Raw genomic sequence first — 12,818 nt, 5'->3', positions numbered from 1 at the left:
CCACAAAAATCCGCCTCATTATGCCACACACACAGACAGACAGACAGACAGACAGACACAGCCTGCGGGCAGATTGGTGAGACTAGATTCAATTGGGAGGGCCTGCATGTTAGTGGGAAACGACGGGCTTCACATCAGCAGGCCCCATCCGTTATAGATACCCAGAGAAATGGCCTGCGGTTTTGGCCTGTCGCGGAAATCCACTCATGTGGCCAGCTACTCATGTGTCACTGACACCATGTTGAAGAAATGAGACTGCAGTGAGCAATCCATCCAACAGGTAACGTGTGATAATAGTCTGAGAATCAAGTGACGAGTTGCAGACAGGCACGTAGAGAAGACAATCACACTCTCAGAACTAAATTTTCGGCTATAGCTTTTGTCAGAAAACAAGAGCACACACACATTCATTCACACAATCACTCAGACAACTCATGGACATGACTGCCGCCTCCAGCCGCTGTGTCAACAATCTGAGAATCAGATCCAAACAAACTACATCTCATGCCCGCCTGTCTCTCGACAGCAGCTGCTAGGCTAGCAACAAATAGCGGTGCAGCACTGACTGCAAGCTGAGGGGAGTTGTAGGAAGGGGTGCAGCAGTAGGAATGAGGGAGTAGGGAAGCGGCGCACGTACTCAGCTGCGCCCAGCAAGTGATGATGCACGACATCTAGGTAAACAAATCACTTCTTCTACTGAGACAAAGAAAGATTTTTCTAATTTTTTCCTTCCAAGTTTCCCTGACACATTCGAAATTCCCTGGTTTCCCTGAGTTCCAGGAATTGGGTCAACCCTGTCATACTAATAAAGTTTGTATTCAACAGCAAGCACTAGAACTATGAGTGTAATGGGTAGGCCCATCTGTCTTCCAGTTCTGCATAACCAGACAGCAAGCACTATTTTGGGACACTTCTGCATGAGGAGGATATTAGTGTTTAACGTCCCGTCGACAACGAGGTCATTAGAGACGGAGCGCAAGCTCGGGTGAGGGAAGGATGGGGAAGGAAATCAGCCGTGCCCTTTCAAAGGAACCATCCCGGCATTTGCCTGAAGCGATTTAGGGAAATCACGGAAAACCTAAATCAGGATGGCCGGAGACGGGATTGAACCGTCGTCCTCCCGAATGCGAGTCCAGTGTGCTAACACTTCTGTATGTATCTGTTTGAAAACTGGAAAATGGACATAATTCACAAAAATTTAAAATATTGTTTTTATGAATATTTTCATGAAATTAAATTAATACTGCAAAAATGTTTATACAAACTTTGAACAAATAGAAAATATAATACTGTACTGCTCAACTACCACATTTTTATGTACGAATTTTGTATGAGTAGAACATGGTTTGTTCGAAAGAGAACAAACTATTAAGAATTTTTGTTTCAGATAAGAATGGCCAACTAAAAGAATAGTTACTTATAAAGTCTTTATTGTATTCAATATCTAGTCATAACCAAGCAGCACACTGAAATAAGGTGCTTCAGTTTGTTGGAAGTTTCAATGAAAGCCAATTTTCATTCATGGGCCACTCACAATTTGTTCAATATCTGCAACAAAAAAAAAAAAGAAGAAAGAAATTAAAGTTTTTAAAGGTGAGGAATTGACTGGAAAAATTCTTTTCATTTTTTAACAACTATAGCACAAATAGCACTATCTCAGACACATGACAAAATAACATACATCTTTATTTCCAGCTCTAGTTGGTCTGGAGATTGTTGATTTTATATTTTTGATTTACTAGACTGGTATCAAGCACATGCTTACTGTCAGTGGTCCTATAGAATATAATAATATATATTACACACCATGGGAAATATGGTTGGGAGTTACTATGTGTTTATTATTTTGTGTTAGATTGTTTCACAACATACTATAATTTATTTTTGAGTCTTCATGAGGTTTTTGTAGATTTTCTATTAATTTTATTTGGTTTCTGGAACTATCTCCTATTAATATAAATGAGGTTAATAGTGCTTTATAAGACCAGTGGTATATTTTGTTGTTCAAGATACTGATCCCTGTGTAATGTTTTCTTCTGTTTATGTAATGCGTGCAATTTCATTGTTCATTTACAAAGTAGTGGGTGTAGAATACTACTAAGATCATTCACCATGGACGTAAAACTTTCTAATTCATCAAGAATATTTAGATATTTGCCTGTATCAGCTATGCGTAGAGTAGACGTGCACTCTGTTACAGAGTTTTGCGATTTTGCTCTTTCAAACATGAATTCAATGCTGATGGCTTCTTTTCAATGCTGTTCACCTGTTCTCAAACTCTTCTTTTAAAATTTCTCCATTAGACTAATGTACAATTTTTCATTCTTTACATTTTAATTTATACAGTAACAAAATATGTCACTGGTCTTTTAAAGCATGATAGCCTCATTTATCAGAACAGGAGAATGTGCTAGAAAATTTATTAAATTAATAGAACATGTGTAGAAACTTTTACGAAGGCTTAAAAATAAAATTCACGTAAGTACTAAACAAGTCTAACATTAAATATACACATACTTACTGTCTCCCACAGCATATACTGTATAACATGTATAATATATTTTATTTTGTAACAACAAAAATAATCAATTTTTGACAACATAATGTCATTGGATAGATAAAAAAGCTACTCACCGGGATCAGCACGAGAACAAGATTGGTTGCAGGGGAAGGAAGAGGGGTGATGGGGAAGAAACTAGAGAGCTCTCCAGTTCTTTTCCCTTCATCCCTTCTGCCGGAAGGGGCCACTGCTTCCAAAGTTTGCATAAGTAAAAATTTTTTTATATGCTCCTGCCAGCACTTGGTGAGTAGATTTTTAATCTATTCACTTACATCATACTATATTCTATATATCTTTTATACAACCACTGACAAAGAGCGTATTTCTTGATACTCTGTCACATTACAAAATATAAAAAGCTAGCAGCCTTCTCTTTATGGACAAATAAGAAGTGTCATTTATCAACTACATAAATGCTGCAAGACACCTTCAATAATAAACATTTGTAGACTGTACACACTTCCAAGTAAATGCAACTTCTGACATTACTTTGGTTCTGTAAAGTACCTGGTTCAAAGTACCACTTTAGACTAAGTTTTTTTGTAGCCCGAGAACTATGTATGTTCTCAAGGAAATAATTTACAATCCAATACATCTCTCACGAGGCAGCCCAGTATCTGAACCATCCAAATCAACCACACAAAACAAACGAACAGGCCACCTGGTTGGTAATTGCTTGCATTTTATGTTGCACAAGGAAAGCCTGTTTCTTTGTACACCACAGGACGGGCTGGGCTCAAAGGTTTTTTAGCAACAGCTTGGTTAGACAGTGACATACTCAAATCTGACAGATAAATAAAAACGAAGTCCCATAACTGCTATTGCATCCTCCACCTCTCTTAACATGATTATTACTGAATGTTCTGAAATAATGAGCATGTGAAAGAACCATAACTTATATATCTCTCTTATTGATTTCACACAAAACAAGTACATAATCCAAGCCTTTGACAAAAGAGCACATAGTTATACAGATACAATGATTAATATTATGAAATATTTACATGATTTACCAGTTACATTTGTTACCTGCAGGTCTGATCAACTTTTATTACCAACAAGTATACGCAGACAAGAAGGAAATTCCCAGACTTCCCGGTTAAAAATGCACTTTTTCCACATGAAAAAACACTTCCTCCAAGGTGAGAAATACATTTTTCCATAAGTTACAGCATACTTTCCCTTGGAGCAACAAAAATATCAATCCTTTGAATGGTAAAGGTTTTACACACCAGTGTGGAACTTCAGAGAACAAATAACCCACCAAAAAGATTTTGTTGAAAAGATCTGTGATGTGCAGGAACATCTACGCTATGTATTTTTATATTACAGTAAACTGCAAATTTTTGTATTTATGGTACGAAAGTATAGATTCGAAACAGCACGCTACTTTACAAAGCATTGAAATCAAGATTAAAATGCACTTTTGTAAGCCAGTTGTAGCTCATGTCATGTGATCTCACCGAGCCAATGACAGCCGATATTCAAAGTATAGGACATATGACGTAGTCAGCCAATAACATCACAGTTAAATCGTGTGAACACACAAGTACGAAAAGAATGGATTAAATTAATGTATGTACTGCAGCTACAAGAAAAGTTAAGCTTTCACATATAATATTGGTCTTTAAGATTAATAAAGCTACAAGAAAAGCTAAGCTTTCACATAATTGTGTGTGCCAGTAAAATTTTAAATAATGACATTAATCTCTAGTCTTTCTGGGCTCGACATTCTAAGTGGCTAGTCCTCAATGTGTTAAGTTGTGAATAAGTCAAAAGCTCTGCGATTTAAGAAATTCATTGCAGACTCATCCATGCAACATAATTCATCTTGCATAAAAGGAAATTTACTTTTAAACTAACGCTTTTGAGAGAACCATTCACAATTTTTTCCCCACAACCTGTTAAAAATAGCCTCGTTTCAGTATTTGCCAGAGAGCACCAGAAAAAGAGGCATTACTGCGCGTGGGCAGGTACAATGACGTAGGAAGCCCATTTGTTTGGACATATATAGGAATGTTACATGACATCATAAAAGAACTAGGATACTCCAAGAGCATTGGAATTTCGTACACCATACTAAAATTCATAATTGAGCTTAAAGCATGCTCTCTGATTTCAGTGCGGTTTTCGGGATGCAAATTTTCTTGGAGTACCAGTACTGTATTATCTCACGTTTGGTTCTTTACTATGGCGTAATGCCATACATGCCAGAAAATGAAAAGGTGCACTTTAAATTCAGTGAACAGTTGAAACTAGCCAATAGTGCAGAATGAAATACTTCACTTCTAAGGAATTTATTGTCTCTGGGGAAAAGATTAATGAAAGCCACATTTATTTACCAAACCGACAAAAATAACTTCACTGTTCTGCAAGATGATCAACTGCGAAAAACACAGAAATAAAATAATATCAGAAAACAAACTAATAACATATGTTAGCCTTCCATATTATGTAAATGTATTTTAATTGACTTGATAGCACCAAACCACAGAAATCCATTTTGTTTCCATTTGATGTGAGAAGTGTAAATGAAGAGGGAACAGCAAAATCACTAAATGGGAACACGGCTTATGTGGACACTAAGCCCCTCCCCACTACAACCGAGACTGCTACGCACATGCTCCAACCTGGCAGCTTGGGTGTGCCAGAAAAATTTTACCAGGTAGCATCCGGCTGCTTACTGCTACTGCTGATACAGCTAACAGCCACTCTTCAAGAAGCCGGAAGCAGGAGAAGGTACTGCCCACACGCAACTCCAATTCGCATGCTCCTGAGCCCACAGGCAACTGCTCAAACGAAGTTAAAGTAAACAGCTGTGACATCATGCTCGTCAGCAGCAGTTTATTGTTATGAAGTATTCCATACTCTTCACCCTAAAGTCTTTGACACATTTTGCTGTTTTGTCAGTTCTTACCAGTCAAAATTAAAAAATTTAACTAAGCCTAAAATAATGAAAAATTCCCAGAATTATAAAAAATTCATCGGTTTTCTCCTGGCTGAAAAAATTCCCAGGTTTTTCCCAGAGCGTATACACCTCGATTAAGCAAAAGCTCCCTGAACACAAATGGTAATACAGGGAGCGCTTAAGACATTTTTTTCGCAACACACTGCTGAGAAGGTTTAGAGAACTTAAATTTGTGACAGACTACAGAACAATTCTAGTGACACCAACATGTTTCTCATGCAAGGACCGTGAAGACAAGATGAGAAATTGGGGCTCGTACAGAATCATACAAACATTTGCTTTCTCCTCCCTCCATTTGTGAGTGGAACATGAAAGGAAGTGACTAACAGTTGTGTAAAGTGTCCTCCACTATCCACCGTATAGTGGCTTGTGGATGATGTACGTAAATGCAGATGTAGATAATCACAGGAGCTAAAAAACATCCACACAAGAAAAACTTTTGAGAGATCATTAAAAATTATTACTGCGTATCACAAAAATGGCCACTGTAATGAAAGTTAACCACACAGGAATACAAGCTTACTACACAGAAAGTTCCACACCTAATAACCATAATTTTAAGTCACTTCCACTTACTAAACAACATTCGAAATAGTTCAATTGTAGAGGTGTACCTACACTCACACATTCTACTTTCTAATGAGCAGGATTGGAAATCTACTCTAAACAATGTTAACAAGTAAGTTTAGAATCATGACACGGATAGAAAATTCCCAAGCACCTCTCACACATATTCCAGTAGAAAGTTCGATAATCACAAGTTATCCATATAGTGCAGATTGAAATCAAGGCTGTGTCTAAACATTTCAAATGTAATCAGTCAACTCTGACACATGGAGTTTCTTTCCTTTACAAATGAATGGAAAGCACCCCCTTCAGTGTCTGCAGTTTCAGTATCAACTACATATTTAATCATTTGTTAAATATTATTTGTCAATTTTACTAAAAACATTGTTGTGGTCTTCAGTCCTGAGACTGGTTTGATGCAGCTCTCCGTGCAACCCTATCCTGCGCAAGTTTCTTCATCTCCCAGTACCTACTGCAACCTACATCCTTCTGAATCATCTGCTTGGTGTATTCATCTCTTGGTCTCCTCCTACGATTTTTACCCTCCACGCTGCCCTCCAATGCTAAATTTGTGATCCCTTGATGCCTCAGAACATGTCCTACCAACCGGTCCCTTCTTCTCGTCAAGTTGCGCTACAAACTCCTCTTCTCCCCAATTCTATTCAATACCTCCTCATTAGTTATGTGATTTACCCATCTAATCTTCAGCGTTCTTCTGTAGCACCACATTTCGAAAGCTTCTATTCTTTTCCTGTCCAAACTATTTATCGTCCATGTTTCACTTCCATACATGGCTACACTCCATACAAATACTTTCAGAAATGATTTCCCGACACTTAAATCTATACTCGATGTTAACAAATTTCTCTTCTTCAGAAACGCTTTCCTTACCATTGCCAGTCTACATTTTATATCCTCTATTTCGACCATCATCAGTTATTTTGCTCCCAAAATAGCAAAACTCCTTTACTACTTTAAGTGTCTCATTTCCTAATCTAATACCCTCAACATCACCCGACTTAATTCGACTAAATTCCATTATCCTCGTTTTGCTTTTGTTGATGTTCATCTTATATCCTCCATTCAAGACAATGTCCATTCCGTTCAACTGCTCTTCCAAGTCCTTCGCTGTCTCTGACAGAATTACAATGTCATCAGCGAACCTCAAAGTTTTTATTTCTTCTCCATGGATTTTAATACCTACTCCGAATTTTTCTTTTGTTTCCTTTACTGCTTGCTCAATATACAGATTGAATGACATGGGGGAGAGGCTACAACCCTGTCTCACTCCCTTCCCAACCACTGCTTCCCTTTCATGTCCCTCGACTCTCATAATTGCCATCTGGTTTCTGTGCGAATTGTAAATAGCCTTTCCCTCCCTGTATTTTGCCCCTGCCACCTTTAGAGTTTGAAAGAGAGTATTCCAGTCAACATTGTCAAAAGCTTTCTCTACGTCCACAAATGCTAGAAACGTAGGTTTGCCTCTCCTTAATCTTTCTTCTAAGATAAGTTGTAAGGTCAGTATTGCCTCACGTGTTCCAATATTTCTACGGAATCCAAACTGATCTTCCCCGAGGTCAGCTTCTACCAGTTTTTCCATTCGTCTGTAAAGAATTAGTGTTAGTATTTTGCAGCCGCGGCTTATTAAACTGATAGTTCGGTAATTTTCACATCTGTCAACACCTGGTTTCTTTGGGATTGGAATTATTATATTCTTCTTGAAGTCTGAGGGTACATCACCTGTCTCATACATCTTCCTCACCAGATGGTAGAGTTTTGTCAGGACTGGCTCTCCCAAGGCCGTCAGTAGTTCTAATGGAATGTTGTCTATTCCAGGGGCCTTGTTTCGGCTCAGGTCTGTCAAACTCTTCACGCAGTATCACATCTCCCATTTCATCTTCATCTACATTCTCTTCCATTTCTGTAATATTGTCCTCAAGTACATCACCCTTGTATAGACCCTCTATATACTCCTTCCATATTTCTGCTTTCCCTTCTTTGGTTACAACTGGGTTTCCATCTGAGCTCTTGATATTCATACAAGTGGTTCTCTTTTCTCCAAAGGTCTCTTTAATTTTCCTGTAGGCTGTATCTATCTTACCCCTAGTGAGAGAAGCCTCTAAATCCTTACATTTGTCCTCTAGCCATCCCTGCTTAGCCATTTTGCACTTCCTGTCGATCTCATTTTTGAGACGTTTGTATTCCTTTTTGCCTGCTTCATTTACTGCATTTTTATATTTTCTCCTTTCATCAATTAAATTCAATATTTCTTCTGTTACCCAAGGATTTCTACTAGACCTCGTCTTTTTACCTACTTTATCCTCTGCTACCTTCACTACTTCATCCCTCAGAGCTACCCATTCTTCTTCTACTGTACTTCTTTCCCCCACTGCTGTCAATTGTTCCCTTACGCTCTCCCTGAAACTCTGTACAACCTCTGGTTTTGTCAGCTTATCCAGGTCCCATCTCCTTAAATTCCCACCTTTTTGCAGTTTCTTCAATTTTAATCTGCAGTTCATAACCAGTAGATTGTGGTCAGAGTCCACATCTGCCCCTGGAAATGTCTTACAATTTAAAACCTGGCTCCTAAATCTCTGTCTTACCATTATATAATCTATCTAATACCTTTTAGTATCTCCGGGATTCTTCCAAGTACACAACCTTCTTTTATGATTCTTGAACCAAGTGTTAGCTATGATTAAGTTATGCTCTGTGCAAAATTCTACCAGACGGCTTCCTCTTTCATTTCTTAGCCCCAATCCATATTCACCTACTATGTTTCCTTCTCTCCCTTTTCCTACACTCGAATTCCAGTCACCCATGACTATTAAATTTTCGTCTCCCTTTACTATCTGAATAATTTCTTTTATCTCATCATACATTTAATCAATTTCTTTATCATCTGCAGAGCTAGTTGGCATATAAACTTGTACTACTGTAGTAGGCGTGGGCTTCGTGTCTATCTTGGCCACAATAATGCGTTCACTATGTTGTTTGTAGCAGCTTACCCGCACGCCTATTTTTTTATTCATTATTATACCTACTCCTGCATGACCTCTATTTGATTTTGTATTTATAACCCTGTATTCACCTGACCAGAAGTCTTGTTCCTCCTGCCACCGAACTTCACTAATTCCCACTATATCTATCTTTAACCTATCCATTTCCCTTTTTAAATTTTCTAACCTACCTGCTCGATTAAGGGATCTGACATTCCACGCTCCGATCCGTAGAACGGCAGTTTTCTTTATCCTGATAACAACGTCCTCTTGAGTAGTCCCCGCCCGGAGATCCGAATGGGGGACTATTTTACCTCCGGAATATTTTACCCAAGAGGACGCCATAATCATTTAACCATACAGTAAAGCTGCATGCCCTCGGAAAAAATTACGGCTGTGGTTTCCCCTTGCTTTCAGCCGTTCGCAGTACCAGCACAGCAAGGCCGTTTTGGTTATTGTTACAAGGCCAGATCAGTCAATCATCCAGACTGTTTCCCCTGCAACTACTGAAAAGGCTGCTGCCCCCTCTTCAGGAACCATACGTTTGTCTGGCCTCTCAACAGATACCCATCCGTTGTGGATGCACCTACGGTGCGGCCATCTGTATCACTGAGGCACACTAGCCTCCTCACCAACGGCAAGGTCCATGGTTCATGGGGGTGGACTAAAAACATAATAAAACTTAAATTTTTAAGATTACGAATCCAACACTACATGGTACCCCAATCCTCCGTCCTCTCTGCAGCAATAAAGCAAAGAGGGCAGCTAATATCCTCTGCTTCTACTATTTGTCTGACAGGTCTAAAAATCAGCTTTTTCTGGTTTCTTTCAGAACAGACGTAGGATCAGTCAGTTTTCAGCCAAGAAGGAAAGAGCTTTGATAGTGAGTGAGGGTGAAAAAAATTCATGCCAACAATGTCATAATAAAATTGCTCATGATGTCATAATATAAAATTGCATGCGATAAACTACTCCACAAATGCAAGAACTATGGCAATAGTCCTCTATAACTGAGTGAGGCATGCCATGATCTGCAGAAAATAAAAAAGATGGCTTGTACGGTATGTATGTGATCCCGGGCACTGGGGAGGCGACTTCAAACAATCAAGTACAAAATTTAAGTTCACTGTTTATTGTCACACCATGGTTTTGGGCCAATGAAAATCAGTGTCACGAAAGCTGCTCTTAATCAACAATGAGAAAATGTCAAATATTTATTGTAAGCAAAAATTACCAACTTTATCGTGTAATAGTTCAGTCTGTCTGAAGATCACAATTCACCAGCACACAATTTATACAGATAATGAATGAATGAAAATCTTGATGAAGGTTAATGTGGATGTTATTTAAGGAAGTGTGATTTATCATATGTTCTGTAATACATTCCATTCATCTGAGTGAAAGAAATACATCTTGAAAAAATTACAGTTTACAATTCTGATGGCATCTGGTGATTCAGCCTGAATTAATTACAAAAGATTAAAAGTTGACATCAATATAAAGTTCTTTCGTAAACCATACTAAAACATATAATTCAGCTTGAACTGCACATTCATAAGTCCAGATTCACAATGAAGTACGCCCTAACCTGACATTACACTTTCCAGTGTGGTTTCCATGATGCCTATTTTCTCAGAGTACCAGTACTGTACTATCTCATGTTTGGTTCTTCATTATAGCAAAATGCCATCTGCGCTAAAAGATGAAAATGTGCACTTGAAATTCAGTGAACAGTTGGAACTACCCTATACTGTGGAATGAAATATTTCGTTTCAAATAAATTCACTGCTTCAGTGGAAAACATTAATAAAAGCAAAATTTCTCTAGCAAACCAACAAATGTAACTTCATTACTTGTCTGCCAAAAACGTAGAAACGAAATAAAATCAAACAAACTAATAATATATTTCAGCCTTTCATAATTATGTGATTGTATTTTAATTCACTTTATAGTTCCCAGCCACAGGAATCCGTTTTGTTTTCGTTTGATTTGGCAGCTGAGCACAAAGAGGAAACAGCAAAACCACTAAACGTAAACATGGGTTGCATGGAGACTACCCATGACCCCTGTACAATTCAGAGTGCTATGCGTATGTGAGGATCTGGCAGCTTGGGTGCACCAGAAAAAATTTTCTAGTTAGTATCTGGCTTCAAGCAGCCAGAGTAGCGGGAGAACTGAACAGCGCTTGTGCATGAGCCCACTGGCATCTACATCTACATCTGCATTTATACTCCGCAAGCCACCAAATGGTGTGTAGCAGAGGGCACTTTACGTGCCACTGTCATTACCTCCCTTTCCTGTTCCAGTCGCGTTTGGTTCGCGGGGAGAACGACTGCCGGAAAGCCTCCGTGCGCGCTCGAATCTCTCTACTTTCACATTCGTGATCTCCTCGGGAGGTATAAGTAGGGGGAAGCAATATATCCGATACCTCATCCAGAAATGCACCCTCTCGAAACCTGGACAGCAAGCTAAACCGCGATGCAGAGCGCCTTTCTTGAAGAGTCTGCCACTTGAGTTTGCTAAACATCTCCGTAACTCTATCACGCCGGTCTTCTTTGGATCTTCTCTATCTCCTCTGTAAACCTGACCTGGTACGGATCCCACACTGATAAGCAATACTCAAGTATAGCCCGAACGAGTGTTTTGTAAGCCATCTCCTTTGTTGATGGACTACATTTTCTAAGGACTCTCCCAATGAATCTCAACCTGGCACCCGTCTTACCAACAATTAATTTTATATGATCATTCCACTTCAAATTGTTCCGTACGCATACTCCCAGATATTTTACTGAAGTAACTGCTACCAGTGTTTGTTCCGCTATCATATAATAATACAATAAAGGATCCTTCTTTCTATGTATTCACAATACATTACATTTGTCTATGTTAAGGGTCAGTTGCCACTCCCTGCACCAAGTGCCTATCTGCTGCAGCTCTTCCTACATTTCGCTGCAATTTTCTAATGCTGCAACTTCTCTGTATACTAAAGCATCATCCGCGAAAAGCCGCATAGAACTTCCGACACTATCTACTAGGTCATTTATGTATATTGTGAAAAGCAATGGTCCCATAACACTCCCCTGAGGCACGCCAAAAGTTACTCTAACGTCTGTAGACGTCTCTCCATTGATAACAACATGCTGTGTTCTGTTTGCTAAAAACTCTTCAATCCAGCCACACAGCTGGTCTGATATTCCGTAGGCTCTTACTTTGTTTATCAGGCGACAGTGCGGAACTGTATCGAACGCCTTCCGGAAGTCAAGAAAAATAGCATCTACCTGGGAGCCTGTATCTAATATTTTCTGGGTCTCATGAACAAATAAAGCGATTTGGGTCTCTCATGATCGCTGTTTCCGGAATCCATGTTGATTCCTACAGAGTAGATTCTGGGTTTCCAGAAAATGACATGATATGCAAGCAAAAAACATGTTCTAAAAATCTACAACAGATCGACGTCAGAGATAGTTTTGCGCATCTGCTCGACAACCCTTCTTGAAAACTGGGACTACCTGTGCTCTTTTCCAATCACTTGGAACCTTCCGTTCCTCTAGAGACTTGCGGTACACGGCTGTTAGAAGGGGGACAAGTTCTTTCGTGTACTCTGTGTAGAATCTAATTGGTATCTCGTCAGGTCCAGTGGACTTTCCTCTGTTGAGTGATTCCAGTTGCTTTTCTATTCCTTGTACACTTATTTCAATGTCAGCCATTTTATCCGTTTGTGCGA

General features: G+C 39.0%; 1 protein-coding gene across 1 annotated transcript in view; it reads right to left on the bottom strand.

Annotated features, from left to right (window-relative positions):
• Positions 1 to 1,413: 1,413 nt before the first annotated feature.
• Positions 1,414 to 12,818, bottom strand: part of LOC124595666 (eukaryotic translation initiation factor 3 subunit D-like) — a 55,531-nt gene continuing 44,126 nt past the window's right edge. The window contains exon 10 of the mRNA XM_047134511.1: positions 1,414 to 1,548. Within this exon, the coding sequence (XP_046990467.1) occupies positions 1,520 to 1,548 (29 nt within the window). The 3' untranslated portion in view covers positions 1,414 to 1,519. The remainder of the gene's footprint in view (positions 1,549 to 12,818) is intronic.

This window comes from Schistocerca americana, chromosome 2 (genome assembly GCF_021461395.2).
Source record: "Schistocerca americana isolate TAMUIC-IGC-003095 chromosome 2, iqSchAmer2.1, whole genome shotgun sequence".
Taxonomy (NCBI): Eukaryota; Metazoa; Arthropoda; class Insecta; order Orthoptera; family Acrididae; genus Schistocerca; species Schistocerca americana.
The sequence above is the reverse complement of the archived record's forward strand: the minus strand, read 5'-3'. Positions and strand labels throughout refer to the sequence as shown.